We start from the raw sequence: 23,253 nt of genomic DNA, 5'->3' as shown, positions 1-23,253 counted from the left end.
CACAGCAAGGATACAGGAAAGCCGGAGGGTGATCTAAACGCCGGATATACACAGGTATACAAATTATTTGAATCACAATCATTACTTTTTTCGATTTATGCACCTAACAAACATTACATTTATCTGGAATTTTTTTTGTCTTTACAACCCCTTTAACCCCATAGTTGCTTCCCCTTCTCACACTGTCATGCCGGCCCTGCACTATCTTTCATTTTATTTCCTCTCGCTCCGGGCCTTACTAAAAGCCAAATCTGACACATTTGACGCAAAACTCCAAAAATAGACAAGACAAAATGATTGGCATCTTTTTCAAAATTAATAATTACCGTATATACTCGAGTATAACCCCGAGTTTTTCAGCACATTTTTTTGTACTGAAAATGCCCCCCTCGGCTTATACTCGAGTCACCTTTTTTGTGCCTGATCTCCCGGACTTTGGGGACCCGTGTAGCCCCACTCTTCCTCTATAAGTGTGCAAAGTTTGTTGTCCGGGGAACCTACGACCGGGGAGCACCGATTTTTCAAAGCCGGGGGCATCCCTTCCATAGACTCCCATGTTAAGCGTCAGTCTAGTCATGGGCACCGTGAGGCATGGGCACAGTGAGGCATGCACATGGACACAGTGGCCCGGATTTAGATACATTGGTGTATCTATCGGCGAGCGTAACGTATCTCAGATACGTTACGCCGCCGTAAATTAGGGCGCAAGTTCCATATTCAGAAAGAACTTGCGCCCTAAGTTACTGCGGCGTAATGTATGTGTGTCGGCGTAAGCCCGCCTAATTCAAATGTGGATGATGTGGGCGTGTTTTATTTAAATTGCATGCGCCATTCGTGAAAGAATCCCAGTGCGCATGCTCGAAATTACGCCGCAAATCGTCAATGCTTTAGACGTGAACGTAACTTACGTACAGCCATATTCGCGAACGACTTACGCAAACGACGTACAATTTTCAAAATTCGACGCGGGAACGACGTCCATACTTAACATAGGATACCCCTCATATAGCAGGGGTAACTTTACGCCGGAAAAAGCCTAACGTAAACGACGTAAAAAAATGCGCCGGGCAGACGTACGTTTCTGAATCGGCGTATCTACCTAATTCGCATATACCTTGTGTAAATATACAGAAGCGCCACCTAGCAGCCAGCGTAAATATGCAACTAAGATACGACGGCGTAAGAGACTTACGCCAGTCGGATCTTAGCAAAATTCCGGCGTATCTTGTTTTCTGAATACAGAAAGAAGATACGCCGGAGCATCCTAGAAGTTACGCGGCGTATCAATAGATACGCCAGCGTAACTTCTTTCTGAATCTGGCCCAGTGAGGCAAAGTGAGGCACAGTGAGGCATGCAGATGGACACCCTAGGCTTATACTCGAGTCAATAAGTTTTCCCTTTTTTGGTGGTAAAATTAGGTGCCTTGGCTTATAGTATATACGGTACATTACAAGTTTGTGATGCTCTTGTAATTTGTAATTAAACTCACCTGTATCAATGAACTTGTACTGACAATAGGAATCACACTGACAACCAATTAAAATGGTGAAAAATGTACTCAACCTTTCTGTTGTGTGTCTCTGTGTGCCACACGGAGCATGGAAAAGAGAAAAAAACAACAAAGAATTTTCAGAGGATTTGAGAACAAAAATTGTGGAAGAGCATGGACAATCTCAAGGTTACAAGTCTATCTTCAGAGATCTTAAGCCTACACACGATTGGATTTTCCGACAACAAATGTGTGATGGCAGGGTTTTGTCGTAAAATCCAACCGTTTGTATGCTCCGTCGTACAATTGTTGTCGGATTTTCCGACAACAAATGTTGAATAGCATGCTTTAAATTTTTCCAACAACTAATGTGTGATGTCGGATTATCCGATAGTGTTGTTATAGATTTATCCCTGGTCCAATTCCAGGATACATATTCTATTCTGCCTCTGATCCAAATCTAAGGTGATGTGAATGCATGCATGCAAAAGAATCACACTGGGACACATTGGTTTAGTGTGAGAGCTCTTCATCATCACCAGGAACCCTGGAGTTTATTCAAGGTCACAGCCCCTTATATAAACAAAGTGACATAAGCAAACGTCATCACATATGTGTGTATATGATTGGTTCATCTGTATACGGTCCTTCTCCTGTGACATCTGTTTTGCCACGAGGCAAGGCATTCCAAAGCTTCAGCAGCCATCTTTCTTTGCACGGTGGGAGGGGTAGAAAGGAGTGAGAAGTAAGGAAGACATCCGTTTCTCATTTTGAATAATAGATGAATACCTCTGTCATAATTTTCAGTCAAGGAAAATAATACTAATGTTTCTCACGTGATTACTAAGCCATATATATCGCAACAAGAAAGGAAAGAAAAAAAGAGAATAACAATATTTGAGTGTTTAAAAGAGAGAGATAACATAGATATAACATAATCATTTTATCAACTCCATCACAGTGTGTACACAAGTCTGTCGGAAAAGAATCCAAAGAACAAACACGCATGCTCAGAAGCAATGCTAACCATAGCACAACATTGGCAGAAGTTGCCTGAAGGGTGGCGCTAAGGAGCAATTGCCATGCCAAATCGGTGGCTATTGCCGTTAATGGAATCGGTGCGGCTCCACACCGTTTCTCAAAAGTAGTTCCTGTACTACTTTTAGTGACTTCGGGGGGAGATTTGTTTGGACATCTGGGCAGGAACCCGCACAGATGTTTGTCAAATCGCCCCTGAAGTTGGACTGCATTGCTGGTTTGACGTGAACTTGCACGATTTGCAACCCGTGTGAACCTGGGCTAAAGTTCATGTGCGTGTAAAGGTAGGTGTCCCAATACTGTGTGCTGTTCCCCCTAATAAATAGGAATAGATACATTTATTTTTTTAATCTACTATTTATTTGACTGATTAAAGGGGTTGTAAAGGTACAATTTTTATTTCCCCTAAATAGCTTCCTCTACCTTAGTGCAGTCCTCCTTCACTTACCTCATCCTTCCATTTTGCTTTTAAATGTCCTTATTTCTTCTGAGAAATCCTCACTTCCTGTTCTTCTCCCTGGTGTGGAGTGTCGTGCTCAAGGGAGGGGGCGAGCAGGAGAGTCAGGACGCCCACTAACACACAGCTCCTTTCTCTATCTGCAACGTAGAGAGGGTCCTGACTCTCCCGTAGTCCAAGGGAGGGGGCGAGCGCGACACTCCACACCAGGGAGAAAGCCTTGCATTACTGTGTGGAGTTACAGACAGAAGAACAGGAAGTGAGGATTTCTCAGAAGAAATAAGGACATTTAAAAGCAAAATGCGTTACGTAAATGGCGTATCTGTACTGCGTCGGCTGTGCGTACGTTCGCGAATAGGCGTATCTAGTGATTTACATATTCTACGCCGACCGCAATGGAAGCGCCACCTAGCGGCCAGCCTAAATATTGCACCCTAAGATAGGACGGCGCAAGCCGTTGTATCTTAGATAGGTTTAAATGTATCTCAGTTTGAGAATGCACTTAAACTTAGGTCGGCGCAGATTCCGAGTTAGGTTGGCGTATCTACTGATACGCCGGCCTAACTCTTACTGAATCTAGCGAATTGTGCTTTATATACTCCTGTAATAGAGCGGATTATAGGATTTTACAAGCATTTTAACTCGGTTCACACTGGGGATTCCTGACAGGCAGGGAGGGAGAGGGGGAGAGAAGACATCACATTACATGGTAAGACCTACCCCAAAAATAAGCCCTACTGAGTCTTTTGTTGCTGAAATTAATGTAAGACCCGGGCTTATTTTTGGGGAAACATGATAATAATACATTAAAAAGCAGTATGTATATAGTTCTTTTTTTTTTGTTTCATAAACAGTATGTATATAGTTGTAAGTTGAACCAATGGGCTGTAATGCGCCAGTAGCGGGTGCTTCCAGTTTGTACCAGTGGCAGACAGCCAAAGGGCCCTGGACATTGCCGGGAAAGACGGTGTCATTCTCATCCTTCTTCTTTCTGATCTTTCTGCAGGCGCTGATAGAGACGGCTCTGACGAGAGTGGTGCTGCCCATGCCGATTCTGGTTCTACCTCCCATAATAATGTCTGGACTTGAAAAGTAAGTATGAGCTCCAATCATCACCGTCCTTTTATTCTCTGATTACTATGTGTTAAGGTGCAAGTAGACCCAAATCATTTCCTTTTAGTTATAGCGTAGGGAATGGAGATGGCTGAGGTTCTAACTTTTAACACTCTATTTAAAAAAAAAAAAAAAAATTTAGCTTTTTTTTATTCTTCGTAAAAGAAGGATTTTTTCTTTATCTTATCCTTTTATTAGCTTTTATTAACTTGTAGTAGCAGGCATCACAGGCTGATGTTTCAGGACCTCCCATTTTGACGTCTTAAGCCGCGTACACATGACCGTTATGCATGTCATGGAAAAAATGAAGTTTTTCTCGACACAATTCCTCTCAAGCCTGCCTTGCCTACACACGATCGTGAAAAAAAATGCTTGAGCAAAGCGCGGTGACGTAAAACACATACGATGGCACTATAAAGGGGAAGTTCCATTCGGATGGCGCCACCCTTTGGGCTGATTATGCTAATTTCCCTTCTCATAACTTGCTTCTGAGCAATGCGCGTTTTTTTCCCCGTCGTTAAAGCCTACACGCGACCATTTTTCACGACGAGAAAAACAACGACGTGAAACAACGAGAAAAAATAGAGCAATGAGAAAAATGCTCTGGAGCCTACACACGATTGTTTTTTAAAAAAAGGCATTTTTCTCGTCATGAAAAACGGTCGTGTGTACGCGGCATTAGTGCGCGGCATCTACTCACTAGTGGGTCAAATCAACATTTGTTTTCCACCACAGCGGTGGGAAAATTTTGAAAGTGCAGGATGGAAATTTCTTAACAGTGAATGTGATTTTCATTCGGTAAAGCCCATTCTTTGCAAAATCAAATGTTAAAAGCAAATGCAATCTTTTTGACGGCAGACAAATGTTCTGAGAATTTTTGTAAGAATTTTGCTTAGACTTTTCCTAAGATTTTTCGTTCAAAATTATATCCATGAATGGCGAGCTTAACCACTTAAGGACCGGACCAATATGCTGCTACATGACCCAAGGGGTTTTTACAATTCGGCACTGCGTTGCTTTAACAGACAATTGCGCGGTCGTGCGACGTGGGTCCCAAACAAAATTGGCGTCCTTTTTTCCCCACAAATAGAGCTTTCTTTTGGTGGTATTTGATCACCTCTGCGGTTTTTATTTTTTGCGCTATAAACAAAAATAGAGCGACAATTTTGAAAAAAATGCAATATTTTTTACTTTTTGCTTTCATAAATATCCCCCAAAAACATATATAAAAATTTTTTCTTTCCTTAGTTTAGGCCGATACGTATTCTTCTACCTATTTTTGGTAAAAAAAATCGCAATAAGCGTTTTATCGATTGGTTTGCGCAAAATTTATAGCGTTTACAAAATAGGGGATAGTTTTATTGCATTTTTATAAATTTTTTTTTTTTTTTACTACTAATGGCGGCGATCAGCGATTTTTTTTTTCGTGACTGCGACATTATGGCGGACACTTCGTACAATTTTGACACATTTTTGGGACCATTGTCATTTTCACAGCAAAAAATGCATTTAAATTGCATTGTTTATTGTGAAAATGACAGTTGCAGTTTGGGAGTTAACCACAGGGGGCGCTGTAGGATTTAGTGTTCACCTAGTGTGTGTTTACAACTGTAGGGGGGTGTGGCTGTAGGAATGACGTCATCGATCGAGTCTCCCTATATAAGGGATCACTCGATCGATGCAGCGCCATAGTGAAGCACGTGGAAGCCGTGTTTACATACGGCTCTCCCCGTTCTTCAGCTCCGGCGAGCAATCGCGACGGAGCGGCTATAAACGAATAACCGCGCCGTCGTCCCGGATCGCTCCCCGCGGGTTTCCGACCGCCGCATGTAGCGGGGGGGGGGTCCCGATCGGACCCCCGACCCGTGGAAAGGCAGGGACGTACAGGTACGCCAATGTGCCTGTACGTGCCATTCTGCCAACGTATATCTACATGCGGCGGTCGGGAAGCGGTTAATAGATCGTGTTCAAGGCTTCCACACCACACCGGAGTTCACACTATGCCAAAAGCTTTGGAAGAAAGCATCGGACGGGCAAAGGGTTTTTGCAGACTGTGCAGCTGGACTTCGGGCACTCTTGGGGCTACCTATACTGGATGGGCCAGATCCACGTAGCGGATCGTAATTTTCGGCAGGCGTAGCGGATCGTATTAACGCTACGCCGCCGCAACTTTGAGAGGCAAGTGCTGTATTCATAAAGCACTTGCCTCTAAAATTACGGCGGCGTAGCGTAAATCTGCCGGTGTATGGGCGCGGAATTCAAATGTTAAAGATGTGGGCGTGTTTTATGTTAATTTTACGTGACCCGACGTAAATGAATTTTTTTCTGAACGGCGCATGCGCCGTCCGTGAGGGTATCCCAGTGCGCATGCTCGAAATTAACCCGCAACAAGCCAATGCTTACGACGTGAACGTCATTCTACGCAAAGCCCTATTCGCGAACGACTTACGCAAACGACGTAAAATTTTCAAAATTCGACACGGGAACGTCGTCCATACTTAAAATTGAGTAGGCCTCATATAGCAGGGGTAACTTTACGCCGAAAAAAGCCTTACGGAAACGACGTAAAAAAATGCGCCGGCCGGACGTACGTTTGTGGATTCGCGTATCTAGCTAATTTGCATACTCGACGCAGAATTCGACGGAAGCGCCACATAGCGGCCAGCGTAAATATGCATCTTGGATCCGACGGCATACTAAGACGTACGCCAATCGGATCTAGCCCAGCTTCAGGCGTATCTTGTTTTGTGGATACAAAACAAAGATACGCCGGAGCAAAATAGAAGTTATGCGACGTATCAATAGATACGCCGTCGTAACTTCTTCGTGGATATGCCGCGATGTGTTTTGGGTGGTTGTTGGGACAACGAGGAATGACTTTCACGTCTCAATTGCCCCGTAAATGAGCAGTGTCCATGTCTACGCAGCGCCTCAACCGTGTCTCAACAGTTATCTTGGTTTGTAATCGCTAAGGGATGTAGTTCCTGCCTGTCCAACATTGATAACTCAATTTAAGTCTGGAGGTAGAAGGGTTTCTTGAATAGAACTAAGTTTTTTAGGGTTTTAGCCCAGGGCTCGACAAATCCCAGGCACCAGGTCGCCTGGGCCTGTAGTGGCGCCTGGGCATTTGTCAGCTGCCCACATTCTCCTCCCACTTGTTGACAGCGATATAGCCAGAAGATGGCTACAGTGCTGCTGTTAAAGCGGGGGTTCACCCTGAAAAAAAATTCTAACATTACATCCAGCATACTAACGACATTTACAGTATGCAGGTCTTTTTTTTTTCGGCGTACATACCGTTATATTGTGATTTTCTCCCCGGGTTCTGATTCCCGCGGGACTGGGCGTTCCTATCCCTGGGTTAGATGATTGACGTGTTGTGAAAAAGTTCCCATGTCGCACAAGGCGCGTCACCAGTTTTCCGTAAATAGCCGAGCTGCGAGTCGGCGCTATACGGCGCCTGCGCAGTCAGCTCTACACGGTGCTGCAGTCAGCCCTGAAACTTCCCTCCTTAAAGGAGTTGTAAAGGAAAAAAATGTTTTGCCTAAAATTAATGTCTGCAAGGTAGACAGACAGAATAGTGTAATGATTCTGTTAAAAAACGAGTAAATACCTGATAAATTCCTTCATCTATATCACCTCCGGCGTTCGAGGCCGCCGATGGACGCCGCGCAAGACACCAAAACTGTAAGTACAAAAATCTTTTTTCCACAGGAATGTGGGTCCACTTTAGGGGTGCGCGCTATACGCCGGAGCGCGCAATACCCCGATAAATACGGTATTCATAAAATAACACTCCCAAGCTCATTCTTAGTCTTGAGTGGCGCTCGGGGATTCGTTGGGGCCACAAAAGATATAAATCTATATAGACTCCGGGACCGCGCCCGCGGGACCCGCGGACCCGATCGCCGCTGATGTCCCACGATAGATCACAGGAGCTGAAGAACGGGGGGAGGTGAGTGTAAACACACCTTCCCTGTTCTTCACTGTGGCAGTGTCATTGATCGTCTGTTCCCTGATATAGGGAACGAAGATCAATGATGTCACACGTCCAGCCCCGCCCCCTATAGTTAGAAACACATATGAGGTCACACCTAACCCCTTCAGTGCCCCCTAGTGGTAAACTCCTAAACTGCAATTGTAATTTTTCTAAACGCTATCAATTTTGCGCAAACCAATTGATAAACGCTTATTGCGATTTTTTTTTACCAAAAATATGTAGAATACGTATCGGCCTAAACTGAGGAAAAAATATATATTTTTATATATTTTTGGGGGATATTTATTATAGCAAAAAGTAAAAAATATTGCATTTTTTTTCAAAATTGTCGCTCTATTTTTGTTTAGAGCGCAAAAAATAAAAACCGCAGAGGTGATCAAATACCACCAAAAGAAAGCTCTATTTGTGGCAAAAAAAGGACACCAATTTTGTTTGGGAGCCACGTCGCACGACCGCGCAATTGTCAGTTAAAGCAACGCAGTGCCGAATCGCAAAAAGGGGCAAGGTCCTTAACCTGCATAATGGTCCGGGTCTTGCGTGGTTAATACACCCGAGATTTCATTCATGTAGCAGGTCTGGAACAAATTCTAGGGAGTTTTAACCTGAATTCTTTGACTCTTTGGGCCAGATCCACAGTGAGAGTACACCAGTGTATCTACTGATACGCCGGCGTACTTTCAAATTTCCCGCGTCGTATCTTTAGTTTGAATCCTCAAACCAAGATACGACGGCTTCTGGCTTCGATCCGACAGGCGTATGGCTTTGTACGCCTTCGGATCGTAGGTGTAATACTTCGGCGCCCGCTGGGTGGAGTTTGCGTTGTTTTCCGCGTCGGGTATGCTAATTAGCTTTTTCCGTCGATCCACGAAGGTACGCGCGGCCGTCGCCTTCTCTTACGTCGTCGCTAGTCGGCTTTTCCCGGCGTATAGTTAAAGCTGCTATTTCGTGGCGTATAGATAGACTCGCCATGTTAAAGTATGGCCGTTGTTTCGGCGTCGAATTTTGAATTTTTTTTTTTTGTGCAAGTCGTCCATGAATAGGAAAGGACATAACTCACGTCTAAGTTAAAAAAATGACATTGGTGCGACGTCATTTCGCGCAAAGCACGGTGGGAAATTTCGAAACGGAGCATGCGCATTTCAATCGGCGCGGGGACGCGCTTCATTTAAATGAATCACGCCCCCTACCTGCCCAATTTGAAATACGCGCCGAGAAATACACTACGCCGCCGTAACTTACGGCGCAAAATCTTCCTGGATTCGACTTAGAGCCAGGTAAGATACGGCGGCGGAGCGTATCTCTGATACACTGCGCCAGGGCAATTCTATGTGAATGAGTGCCAGATCGAATGCCATGATGACATTTTTTTCTGAATTTCCATATGAACATTCAAATAACATTTTCTTGGTGTATGGCCAGTTTGCGTGCCAGTCCCATGTTAAGTGACCCGTCCTGGCAGATGCCCGCATGCTGCTCTGTGCTTTGATGTGGCTCAGGTCAGCCTGCAGGGCTGGAGGTCACATAGCAGAAGTAGATCCCTCTCCTCCCTACAAAAGCTTCAAAGTGAGGCCTTTGCTTATCAGCGATCTGGATTTATTGAAGGGGAGTTTCCTTGCAGCAGGATCTCTGAAAAGCTTGCTTATCAACACATCGTTGGACTTCTTTTGCTTGTTTTACGACTGTGGCTACTTGTGGGTCATCTTGCTATCAGCAACAGTAGATGTTGTGTTGTGTCACGTATCTGATGGGAGATAGTGAGATTAAAGTGAGCCGTGACACCTCAGGTGAGGGTAAGCCCATGGTGTCATCTCCGGATTTCCAGGACAAGCCTGATCCTTCCCTGCCACAGCTTGTCTAAGGCTTGATTCACATCTATGCATGTTGCTTTTGAGCGTTTCTGCAGTGCTTTTTGCGGTGCTTGCCGCGTTTTTGGACACGATTTTGCTACGATTAGCGTTTTGCGTTTTTTTTTTTACACTGTATATAGCTGATTGCTAAGGAGGGGGCCGGGAAGCTGGCAGCCGCCTCCTTAACAACCGATGAGTCATCAGCTGTCAGCGGGTTTCCCGCTGAATGTAAGAAAAAAGAATTGCCGGTGACTTGTCCTTAAGGTTCCCCTAAAGTGAAAGTTCCTTCAAGGACTGCGCAGGCGCAAACTTGCCGACGGAAATCTCCGAACCTTGCCCGGCATCCAGGCTCATTCTTTAACATCCCCGTGGATTGGAGGATGTTAAAAAACGAGCCAGGAGGCCGAGCGAGCGGAGCGAGCCGTCTGAGCGAAGCAAGGACGTGAGGCCGACTGGCCACTTTCCTCGAAATCCACATCGCCCTGGATGCCGGCCGAGGTTCAGAGATTTCCGTCGGCAAGTTTACGCCTGCGCAGTCCTTAAAGGAACTTTCTCGTTAGCCGGAACCATATCGGCAGATCAGATTGCGCCTGCGCAGGAACTTTCACGATAGCCGGAACCAGCTCGGCAGATCACCGGCTAAAAAAAAAATCATGAAGGAAAAAAAACTGCGTAGGGTTCCCCCCCCCCCCCCCCCCCAAGGTCCATACCAGGCCCTTGGGTCTAGTATGGATTCGGAGGGGACCCCCCATGCCAAAATAAAATAAAATGGTGTGGGGGTCCCCCTCAAAATCCATACCAGACCTTTATCCGAACATGCAGCCCAGCAGGTCAGGAAAGGTAGGGCGAGCGAGCGCCCCTTTCCCCCTCCTGAACCATACCAGGCCGCATGCCCACAACATGGGGGGATGGGTGCTTTAACACTACTTGTTTGGGTGAATGCGTAGGGGTACAATGTACCCCATACTCATGGGGGGGTGGGATCTGGGGGCCCCCTTGTTAAACTAGGCTTCCAGATTCCGCCCGCAGACCCCGACAACCACCGGGCAATGGTTGTCAAGAAGAGACCCTTCGGGGTGGATCCCCCCTGCACCAAAGCACCCATCCCCCCATGTTGAGGGCATGCAGCCTGGTATGGTTCAAAGGGGGGGCGCTTGCTCGTCCCCTCCCTTTCCTGACCTGCCGGGCTGCATGCTCGGATAAGGGTCTGGTATGGATTTTGGGGGGGAACCCCCACGCATTTTTTTTTTTTTTTTTTTTTACATTTTGGCATATGGAGATTTTTAAATACAGTGGAACCTTGGTTTACGAGTAATGTGGTAAACAAGCTTTTTGAATAACGAGCAACTTTTTTTAATCTGACTCGGTTTGCGAGTGTTGTCTCGCAAAATGAGCAGAATTCAAGCTAATGGGGTGTGTAGTACCACATTTGGCCAGGGTGCGGGGGGCTCCAGTGACACTCAGAATGGTTCAGTGCCGCTCCGAGCCATTGGGTAACATTTGGAATCATGAGCTGTCCCTGAGTATTTCTGAGGCTCTCCGGCGCCCCCGCACCTCTGGCCACATGCGGTATTGCATGCCATAGAAGTGAATGCGGAACAAATTATCTTCATTTCCATTGCCTTCTATAGGAAAACTCGCTTTGATAAGTGAGTGCTTTGGATTACAAGCATTCTCCTGGAACTATGCTTGTAATCCAAGGTTCCACTGTACTGAAGTTTGGTGCCATTCCACGCAAATTTAAAGTGTGACATGTTAGTTAGCTATTTACTTGGCGTAACATCTTTCACATTATACATTTCATGTTTTTTTTTATTTTATTTTTTATTTATGACAGTTTTTTCCCCAAAAACAACGCGTTTCAAAAATTGCTGAGCAAATACTGTGTAACATAAAAAGTTGCAACGGCCACCATTTTATTCCCTAGAGTACCTGCTAAAACGATATATATATAATGTTTGGGAGCTCTGAGTAATTTTCTAGCAAAAAAATGATGATTGTTACATGTAGGAGAGAAGTATCAGAATTGGCCTGGGTGGCATGAGGTTAATTGCCATAAGTAATATACAAATAATTACCATTGGTCCAAGACTCCAAGCTGTCCATTGAGCTCAGTGCCTCTGGCAAGAAGTGAGGAGAGGCACTGTGAGCTCATCCTCTGTCTGCTGCAAGCCGAGTGTGCCAGCTTGTACAGTGGAACCTCGGATTACGAGCATAATCCCTTCCAGGAGAATTCTCGTAATCCAAAGCACTCGCATATCAAAGCGAGTTTCCCCATAGAAGTCAATTGAAAAAAAAAAAATTTGTTCCGCAATGGCATGCAATACCGCATGTGGCCAGGAGAGCCTCTGGAACACTCATTGGCTTGAATTCTGTTCAGTGTTGTCTTGCAAACGGAGTCAGAATTTTTTTAAAAAAGTTGCTCGTCTTTCAAAATGCTCGTTAACCGTGTTACTTGTAAACCGAGGTTCCACTGTATTTAAACTGGCCACTCTTTATGTAGCTTCTGACAGGCTGCGCATGGAGCCCCGTATTTCCAGAAACCATAGGTCATAGGAGCCCCAACGTAGGCTACCTACCCCCCATACTATACTATTATTATTATTATTATTATTATTATACAGAATTTATATATCGCCAACAGTTTGCGCAGCGCTTTACCACATGAAGGCAGACTAAGGCTGCATTCACACCTTAGCAGTTTGTCGCCTAAAGCACGAAGCTCCAAAACGCTAGAGGGGAAAAAATACATTATTCTCTATGGAGATGGTTCACACCTCCACTCCAAAACGCCTGACGCCGAACGCCTGAAGCTCAAACAAGTTTCGGACCCTTTTTTGTCGCGCGGATTTGGGCGTTTTAGAACGTTTGTATTCCCATAGAAACTAATGGAAACACTCGATTTAAGCGTCTAGCGCGACAACGAGCATTTCTACGGGCGTTTTGACGTTTTAATCAATAGAACATTTCACCCAGGCAGAAGATAAAAAAAATATACAAACATAGCAACAAGTGATGAAAACATGATAATTTTTCCTATTGGCTTAAATTAAAAACGACAAAGTTCAAAAACGTCGAAAATACGCGCGACAAAACGCCAGAAAAAAATACCAAAAACGCTACGCTCAGGTGTGAATGCAGCCTTATAGTTGCAATCCAATTTGGTACAAGAGGAATCGGAGGTCCTGCTCTTTAGAGCTTACAATCTAGGAGGGAGGGTCAAGTGATAAAGTAATAACTGTGGGGGGTGAGCTGATGGATATTGTAAAAACACACTGTATTCGTTAAAAGCAGGATAGGCTTCTTTAAAGAGAAGGGTTTTCATTGATCTTCTAAAGATGGATAGATTAGGAGATAGTCGGACAGATTGGGGTAGAAGCTCGGGAAAAGTCCTGGAGGCGACCATGGGAGGAGCTGACGAGGGAGATAGAGAGCAGAAGGTCTTGGAAGGAACGAAGAGAGTGGTTTGGTTGATCTTTTAGGACTAGGTTAGTGATGTAATAAACAAATGTAGATGTGCTAATAATGAAGGGTCAAATGAATCAACGAATAAAAACTAAATAACAATATAAATGGTGAAATAAAGTGCAATAAGTGTGAAAAGAGACCTTTTCCTTAGAGCAGTGGTTCTTAGTGCCGTGACCCCTTGAAACAATTTACCAAGTTGTGGGGACCCCAAACAGTCAAATTTTCATAGCGTGCGTTGTCGACACCCAAGGCAAGAAAAGTAATTTGCACCCCTAACCCACGGAAATGTTGCGCTCCCTGGCACAGATTCTCAAAGGGCTTACAACGGCGCAACGCCATGTACGCCATGTACGCCCTCGTAAGTCCTAATCTGGGCGGTCGTATTTTTGCGACTGATTTTTAGAATCAGTTACGCATAGATAACCATTAGATCCAACAGGCGTAAGGCTCTTACGCCGTCGGATCTTAAATGCAATTTTTTTTTTTGTCCGCTAGGTGTCGCCTCCGTCGTTTTCCCCGTCGAGTATGCAAAGTAGCTAGATACGCCAATTCCCGAACGTACGTGCGGCCTACGCAGTAAAGTTACGACGTTTACGTTAGGCTTGTCCCGGCGTAAAGTTGCCCCTGCTATATGAGGCGCAACCAATGTTAAGTATGGCCGTCGTTCCCGCGTCGAAATTTGAAAAGTTACCTCGTTTGCGTAAGTCGTTCGTGAATGGGGCTGGACGCCATTTATGTTCACGTCGAAAACAATGACGTCCTTGCGACTTCATTTGGAGCAATGCACCCTGGGATTTTTTATGGACGGCGCATGCGCAGTTCGTTCGGCGCGGGGACGCGGTTCATTTAAATGAAACACGCCCCCCTACCCGCCGAATTTGAATTATGCGGCCTTACGCCGCGTGATTTACGCTACGCCGCCGCAACTTTACACACAAGTGCTTTGGGAATAAAGCACTTGCATGAAAAACTTGCGGCGGCGTAACGTAAATGACATACGTTACGCCGCCGCAGAGAATCTGGGCCCCTGAGTCTCCTCCACTCGTACAGTATTAAAACCTCATATGGTACATTTTAGGATGTACTACTCTTTCTCTTTGTTCTGCTTTCTTTACCTTTTTATCTCTCTATCCTAATTTCTTGTTTTTCCCCCATCCCTCTCTCTAGCTGTCTTTCTTGTTTTTTCTTTTATTCTTTCTCTCCCTTTTTTCTTTCTTCCTCTCCCTCTTTTCCTCTCTCTTCCATGTATTCTCTATTTTCATTACTTCTCTTACTCCTTGGTGGGGAGGGGGGATGGGATGAGGGGTTGTGGGTTGTGCTGGGGGGGGGGGGGGGTTCTGATCAGCCAACTTGGGTGCTCTTGATTAAGGTCATCTGATGATCTGAGAACTGTAGTGAGCACTTTTAATGGGAACTATAATCACAGGTAGTGTTACTCACTGTGTCTCCAACTTTGTGGTGTCTCGTAGCAGTGACACCTATGCTGAAATCAGGAGATAGGGTCTCCTCCAGCCCCTCCCACCTGACAATCCTCATCAGTCAGCGGACCTCTAGTCTCTGCCCCCCAGCCATGCCGTGAACTGAATGGGTGGCTGTGAAGAGGCTGAGTGGGCGGCTGTGGGCTCCAGGAACAGCCCAGCTGGGTGGCCACAGGCTCCAGAGACAGCCCTGCTGGGCAGCTGCAGAAAGGCTGGGAGAGTGGTGCTGGCTTCAGGAACAGCTCAGGATTTGGTAACCCCTGGTAAATCACCATTTGACCCCCAGGTTGAGAACCACTGCCTTAGGGGTTCTAAAAGGTTAAGTGCTATAACACCCTATAACCATTCCAAGTTAAACCAATTAAATGTGTTGGCAAATAAATATAACCAAATACATAAATGGGTATGTATACACAGCAAATAAACTGAAATAAAATAAAGTCTCTTCATATGTGTCCAAGAAACGTAATCGCAGCAACACCCTGTGAGAAATCTTTCACAGACAAGGGACACTGTGAATCCGCCGCCACACAGAATAAAGGCTTACCAGCTCCTTATTATTATTATTATTATACAGGATTTATATAGCGCTAACAGTTTACGCAGCGCTTTACAACATCAGGGAAGACATTTTAGTTACAATACAATTTAATACAGGAATGATCAGAGGGCCCTGCTCGTTAGAGCTTACAATCTAGAAGGGAGGGTGAAGTGGAACAAAGGGTAGTAGATGTGGGGGGTGATCAGGTGGGCAAAGTTAAAATACAGTTGTTAGATGTGGGTAGGATAGGCTTCTCTGAAGAGGAGGGTTTTCAGGGATCCTCGAAAAGCTAAAAGAGAAGGAGATGAGACGGATAGTTTGGGGTAAGGAGTTCCATAGGCTTGGAGAGGCTCTGGAAAAGTCCTGTAGATGAGCATGGGAGGAGGTGATGAGAGAGCTAGAGAGCAGGAGGTCTTGAGAAGAACGAAGAGAGCGATTTGGTTGGTATTTGGAGACTAGGTCAGTGATGTAGCAGGGGGCAGAATTGTGGATGGCTTTGTAGGTCGTAGTTAGTATTTTGAATTTAATTCGTTGGGCGAGCGGAAGCCAGTGGAGGGATTGACAGAGAGGAGTAGCAGAGACAGAGCGGTTGGTAAGGTGGATAAGTCTGGCCGCAGCATTCATGATGGATTGAAGGGGGGTTAGAGTATGCAGCGGTAAGCCAATGAGAAGGGAATTGCAGTAATCAAGGCGAGAGATGACCAGGGAGTGAATTAAGAGCTTTGTGGCGTCATTGGTTAGAAAGGGGCGTATTTTGGAGATGTTGCGGAGGTTGAGGCGGCAAGATTTGGACAGTGATTGAACATGGGGCTTAAATGACAGTTCAGAGTCCAGGACTACTCCTAGGACCTTGACATGTGGGGATGGGCTGATAGTTGTGCCATCAATTTTGACAGAAAGATCAGGGGAAGAGGCACGTGGGGGAGGCAAAATGATAAGTTCGGTTTTGGATAGGTTGAGTTTGAGGAAGTGACGTGACATCCAAAGTGATATATCTGATAGTAAATTAGTGATACGTGAGGAAAATGAAGGAGTGAGTTGAGGGGCAGAGAAATAGATTTGAGTGTCATCAGCGTAGAGGTGGTATTGGAAGCCGTGGGAGGCTATCAGCTGACCCAGGGAGGAGGTGTAATAGCTTGTCACCCAGCCTCCCACCACAGTGAATGGCTAGCAAGCCTGGCATTCCTGGGACTCCAACCCCAATCCTCCGGTACTCTCAAAGTGCCAATAGCGGCTACCACGCCCGATGTTGGAGATTTAATGCTAGATCCAGCAAGGGAAAGTGGCGGGGGAGATGGTCTCAATGGATGAATATGATCAAGAAAAAAAGGAAAAAGTAGGCCACCATCGGTAAAACTAGATGATTTATTGTAAAAAAGTCTGTGTAACACAAGCCAGCCGGCAAATGGTAGAAAGCACGCCCGTGCAAGGCAGAACATGGAAAAGCACAGTGACGTCAGCGCGTCGCTCATCCTACCCATTTTCTTACACAAAGGACGTTGTTTCATCTCAGGTTAGTGATGTAGCTGGGGGCAGTGTAGTGGATGGCTTTGTAGGTGATTGTTAGTACTTTGAATTTTATTTGTTAGGTGAGCGGAAGATGGTGGAGGGATTGACAGAGAGGGGTGGAGGACGCTGTGCGGTTGATGAGGTGGACGAGTCTGGCAGCAGCATTCATGATAGACTGAAGGGGAGGGAAGTCTATGTAAAGGTAATCCAATGAGGAGGGAGTTGCAGTAGTCGGGGCGAGAGATGACCAGGGAGTGAATTAGAAGTTTTGTGGTGTCATTGGTTAAAATGGGGCGTATTGTGAAGATGTTGCGAAGGTTTAGGTGGCATGATTTGGACAGGGATTGGATGTGGGCATTTAAAGGACAGTTCAGAGTTCAGGGTTACCCTGGACTATCTATCTTGGAAGGAGCAGTGTAGGGAGCCATATGGCTAAGGAAGGAGCGGAGTAGGGAGCTATGTAGTTAAAGCAGGAGCAGAGTAGGGAGCTATGTGGCTGAGGAAGGAGCGGAACAGAGTGCCATGTGGCTGAGGAAGGAGCGGAGTAGAGAGCTAATGGCTGAGAAAGGAGCGGAGTGGAGAGTTATGAAGCTGAGGAAGGGGTGGAGTAGGGAGCCATGTGACTGAGGAAGGGGCGGAGTAGAGAGCTATGTTGTTGAGGAAGGAACGGAGTAAAGAGCTATGTGGTTGAGGAAGGAGAGGAGTGGAGAGCTATGTGGTTGAGGAAGGAGTGGAGTAGAGAGCTATGTGGCTGAGAAACGAGTGGAGTAGAGAGCTATGTGGCTGAGAAACGAGTGGAGTAGAGAGCTATGTGGCTGAGAAAGGAGTGGAGTAGAGAGCTATGTGGCTGAGAAAGGAGTGGAGTAGAGAGCTATGTGGGTGAGGAAGGAGCGGAGTAGGAAGCCATGTGGCTGAGGAAGGAGCGGAGTAGAGAGCTATGTTATTGAGGAAGAAGCAGAATAGAGAGCCATGTGGCTGAGGAAGGAGCGGAGTAGGGATCTATGTGGTTGAGGAAGAAGCGGAGTAGGGAGCTATGTTGTTAAGGAAGGAGCGGAGTAGGGAGCCATGTGGCTGAGGAAGGAGCGGAGTAGAGAGCCATGTGGCTGAGGAAGGAGCGGAGTAGAGAGCCATGCGGCTGAGGAAGGAGCAGAGTATAGAGCCATGTGGTTGAGGAAGGAGCGGAGTAGAGAGCCATGTGGCTGAGGAAGGAGCGGAGTAGAGAGCCATGTGGCTGAGGAAGGAGCGGAGTGGAGAGCCATGCGGCTGAGGAAGGAGCGGAGTGGAGAGCCATGCGGCTGAGGAAGGAGCGGAGTAGAGAGCCATGCGGCTGAGGAAGGAGCGGAGTGGAGAGCCATGCGGCTGAGGAAGGAGCGGAGTGGAGAGCCATGCGGCTGAGGAAGGAGCGGAGTGGAGAGCCATGCGGCTGAGGAAGGAGCAGAGTAGAGAGCCCTGCGGCTGAGGAAGGAGCGGAGTGGAGAGCCATGTGGCTGAGGAAGGAGCGGAGTAGAGAGCCGTGTGGCTGAGGAAGGTGCGGAGTAGAGAGCCGTGTGGCATAGGACAGTGACAGTCCATTTTGTGCCTTTCTAGAAGGACCATATACCAGACTGGCTCTTCTCATTCTTCTCCTACAGTTAGTGTTCCCCTGGCTGAAACCCACATTGTCTCCATGGAATAATACTGACCAGCTCTTCTAATTATAAATCATGTTCTGCTGAACATTCTAATCTCGGAATCACATGTCCAATTAAGAAATTGCACCTTCTTTGATTAATTGAGGGGGGAGGCTCACCCCTTCTCTTCTTTTAAATGAAGTCATATCTTCTCTTAATTAGGATGCTCCATCCATTGTAATGTGGACCGGACTTCTTCGTTACCACTCCCCGGGATGTCTCACGCTATCCACTGTTAATTTTAAATTGGTTCTCTGTTTCACGCCTGTGTGTTTTTTTCTCGATTACTTTTGTTGGGCTTCGGTGATTGTGGGAAGACCAACAGGGCTTTAATTACAGCGGAGGCAGCTGAGCGAGGATGGGGAGATTAAGCTGTACTTTCAGGACAGTTTAATGGACAATGACAATAACGGGCCAGTGACTCCGGCAAAGGGACATCTTTATCACCTTCTACTTTATTTTATATTGGTTTCCTGATTCTGAAACTTGGCATGCCGAGTTGGAGTGGTCATATACAGGTTCCGATTTTTTTTTTTTTTTTTAAATGCGTCTCATGTGTATGACTGTTAAAGTGGTTGTAAATCCCTTTTGACTATTTCTAGAATAAGGCATACCTATAGGTAGCGGAAATATCTTGCACTTGTAGTCCACCGAAAATGTTAACGGCGCATGCACTGGGAGTAAACGAAACTCTGTGCCGTTTCTTCCTCAGCCTGTGCCGTTAATGGTGGCTCTCGTGCGCATACTAGCCCATTATGCTTTTATTTGCAGGCTTTTCAGGTAGCAAAAGAGGAAGTAAACCCCATTAGGGTTTACTTCCTCTTTAAAGCCATGCTGAGCCGTTCAGCTTTAAAGGATTGCTATGTAGCTATAATGTGCATAGGTGTGCGCAGCCTACATACATGCACGGAGCAGTGGACGGTGTCGGTAGGGCAGTGGACGGTGTCGGTAGGGCAGTGGACGGTGTCGGTAGGGCAGTGGACGGTGTCGGTAGGGCAGTGGACGGTGTCGGTAGGGCAGTGGACGGAGTCGGTAGGGCAGTGTTCGGCGTCGGTAGGGCAGTGTTCGGCGTCGGTAGGGCAGTGGTCGGCGTCGGTAGGGCAGTGGTCGGCGTCGGTAGGGCAGTGGTCGGCGTCGGTAGGGCAGTGGTCGGCGTCGGTAGGGCAGTGGTCGGCGTCGGTAGGGCAGTGGTCGGCGTCGGTAGGGCAGTGGTCGGCGTCGGTAGGGCAGTGGTCGGCGTCGGTAGGGCAGTGGTCGGCGTCGGTAGGGCAGTGGTCGGCGTCGGTAGGGCAGTGGTCGGCGTCGGTAGGGCAGTGGTCGGCATCGGTAGGGCAGTGGTCGGCGTCGGTAGGGCAGTGGATGGTGTCGGTAGGGCAGTGGACGGTGTCGGTAGGGCAGTGTTCGGCGTCGGTAGGGCAGTGTTCGGCGTCGGTAGGGCAGTGGTCGGCGTCGGTAGGGCAGTGGTCGGCGTCGGTAGGGCAGTGGTCGGCGTCGGTAGGGCAGTGGTCGGCGTCGGTAGGGCAGTGGTCGGCGTCGGTAGGGCAGTGGTCGGCGTCGGTAGGGCAGTGGTCGGCGTCGGTAGGGCAGTGGATGGCGTCGGTAGGGCAGTGTTCGGCGTCGGTAGGGCAGTGTTCGGCGTCGGTAGGGCAGTGGTCGGCGTCGGTAGGGCAGTGGTCGGCGTCGGTAGGGCAGTGGTCGGCGTCGGTAGGGCAGTGGTCGGCGTCGGTAGGGCAGTGGTCGGCGTCGGTAGGGCAGTGGTCGGCGTCGGTAGGGCAGTGGTCGGCGTCGGTAGGGCAGTGGTCGGCGTCGGTAGGGCAGTGGTCGGTGTCGGTAGGGCAGTGGTCGGTGTCGGTAGGGCAGTGGATGGTGTCGGTAGGGCAGTGGACGGTGTCGGTAGGGCAGTGGACGGTGTCGGTAGGGCAGTGGTCGGTGTCGGTAGGGCAGTGGAGGGTGTCGGTAGGGCAGTGGAGGGTGTCGGTAGGGCAGTGGAGGGTGTCGGTAGGGCAGTGGAGGGTGTCGGTAGAGCAGTGGAGGGTGTCGGTAGAGCAGTGGACGGTGTCGATAGGGATGAGATAGGTGTCAGTAGTGTTTTTTATTATTATTATTATTATTATTATTATTTTATTTTGTTATTTATTAAAACATATTTTTTTTTTTTTTACAATATTATTATTATTTTTATTATTATTTATAATTGGTTAGGAGCCCCATTGAGGGGCTTTGGTGAAATGGCAGAGAAAGGGACTGAGGACAGAGATTCTCCAGTCCTTTTCTCTGTAGCCTCAGCTGCCACGGGGGGTAGGGGCTGGGCTTTTTTTCAGCAGGAACGCTGGGAAACGCAGTTCCGGCACCTCCAGCATGGAGTACTGGGGTGTGCTGGAGGGTCTATTGATGCTTGCTGCTCTGATATCTATTGTCACTGTTGGGGATCTATTTTTGCGTGGAGGTCTCTTGTTGCTGGGTAGATATATTGTTGCTAGTGGGGGGTCTTATGTTTCTAGGGGGGAGCAATTTTTGCTGGGAGGGATCTACTGTTGAGGGAGAGGTCTATTGTTGCTGCCTTCTGGAGGGTCTATTGATGCAGTCTGCTGGGACATGTTGTTGCTGGGGTGGTATTTTGTTGTGTGGGGGCTCTATTTTTGCTGGGGTGAGTCTACTGTTGCTGGGTTAGGGTCTATTGTTGCTCACTGAAGGGGATCTATTTTACTGTATTTCTTTGTTTTCATTAACAAATTTCGGGCAAATCACTTGGTAGCAAAAATTATATTTGGTTCTGTATTCTCTAAAATGGGCAGTACAGGGAGGCTGGTAGGAGGTGGAACCAAGGAGCGGTGCTCAGGAGCGGTTAGGGAGCAGAAATGAAGGGTGGAGGTCGGAGTTCCTGCACCTATTCTCTGAGAAAAAAAGCCCTGGGTAGGGGTGTTCGGCAGGGGAAATCTGAATAGCACAGGGTGATTAGGGTGTGCCCAGGCACACCCGGCACACCCTGTGCGCACACCTATGATAATGTGGTTCAAGTATGGGCAGATAAAGTTCACTAAAATCTCAAATAACTTTTATAATGTGAATGTGATTTCAGAAACTGGCTTCAGTCTTCTTTAACCCCATTCCTGATGGCTATAGCCTGTACCCGTGTAACCAATAAAGTACTTTTGTTCAAGAGCATCCGAGTTGCCAGCCCTTTCTTATTCAAGTACAGTGGAACCTTGGTTTACGAGCAGAATCCGTTCCAGGAGAATTAATTGTTTACAATTGTCATGTGATCTGCTGTGATTGGTCATAGCGATCACATGGTACTGGCAGCAAGGCAGTACTCTGATCAGCCATGGGCTGTACCCGAAGGACACAGCCAGTGACAGATTGCACTGGAGCACAGCCCAAAGGGGCGTTCTGGAGAGGGGCGTTCTGGAGAGGGGCGTCATATGATGTCCTCCCAGAACAATAGGGTTCTCGCCCGGCCTTTATTTTACAATGGCTCATGTTATGTAACAGTGGCACGAATATGCAGCATTGATGAGGCATGGTGTCGGTTTTTTTTTTTTCACTATCTATCTATCTATCTATCTATATATATATATATATATATATATATATATATATATATATATATATATATATATATATATATATATATATATATATATGTATATTTTATACAATGCCTTCTTTTTTTTTAGTGGGGGGGTTTGGTGAGTGCACAGTCAGTGTCAATGTTTTATTTTATTTTTACAATTTTACGTTAAAATATTTATTACAATGTTTATTTTATTTTTTATTTTATTTTTATTCAACCCTGTTGGAGGGTAGGGGGGCTTTGGTGAGACGCCAGGGGTCTAAACAGACCCCTGACATCTCCCCTTTGAAACATGGAACTTTAAAACATGGAAAGGAACTCAGGATAGAGATTCCCCAGTCCCTTTCTCAGCAGCCTCAGCTGCACTGAAGATGAATGGACAGGAGACAGAGGCTCCTCTCTCCATTTATAAACTGAAGCATCATAAACACAGGCTACTATGCTACTATGCTCAGTTTTGAAGGGACAGTCAGTGATCACTGACTCTGTGCATTCAGAAAAGGAAGGAGCCAGTAAATTACAGATTTATCGGCTCCTTCCTCCGCTCTCCATCTTAAAAGACCTGACCTGGAACCGGAGGAGGACGGAGGGGGGTGGGGGTGGCAACCGGAGGAGCACATGGAGGGGGACCAGAGGAGGGGGGACCGGAGGAGCACATGGAGGGGGGATGGGGGAGGGGTACCGGAGGAGCACAAGGAGGGGGAATGGAGGAGGACAGGGGAGGGGTACCGGAGGAGCACAAGGAGGGGGAATGGAGGAGGACAGGGGAGGGGTACCGGAGGAGCACAAGGAGGGGGAATGGAGGAGGACAGGGGAGGGGTACCGGAGGAGCACAAGGAGGGGGAATGGAGGAGGACAGGGAAGTGGTACCGGAGGAGCACAAGGAAGGGGAATGGAGGAGGACAGGGGAGGGGTACCGGAGGAGCACAAGGAGGGGGAATGGAGGAGGACAGGGGAGGGGTACCGGAGGAGCACAAGGAGGGGGAATGGAGGAGGGCAGGGAAGTGGTACCGGAGGAGCACAAGGAAGGGGAATGGAGGAGGACAGGGGAGGGGTACCGGAGGAGCA

The 23,253-nt window shown here is 47.2% G+C and overlaps 1 protein-coding gene across 2 annotated transcripts in view; it reads left to right on the top strand.

The window, feature by feature from the left end:
• The window catches only part of SFXN5 (sideroflexin 5), a 354,774-nt gene that overhangs the window by 216,528 nt on the left and 114,993 nt on the right, over positions 1 to 23,253 (top strand). For both annotated transcript variants that reach the window (XM_040335556.1, XM_040335557.1), the window contains exon 12: positions 3,992 to 4,077. In XM_040335556.1, coding sequence (XP_040191490.1) covers positions 3,992 to 4,077 — 86 coding nt within the window. The remainder of the gene's footprint in view (positions 1 to 3,991; positions 4,078 to 23,253) is intronic.

This window comes from Rana temporaria, chromosome 1 (genome assembly GCF_905171775.1).
Source record: "Rana temporaria chromosome 1, aRanTem1.1, whole genome shotgun sequence".
NCBI lineage: Eukaryota > Metazoa > Chordata > Amphibia > Anura > Ranidae > Rana > Rana temporaria.
This window is presented reverse-complemented; position numbering and strand designations above follow the sequence as displayed.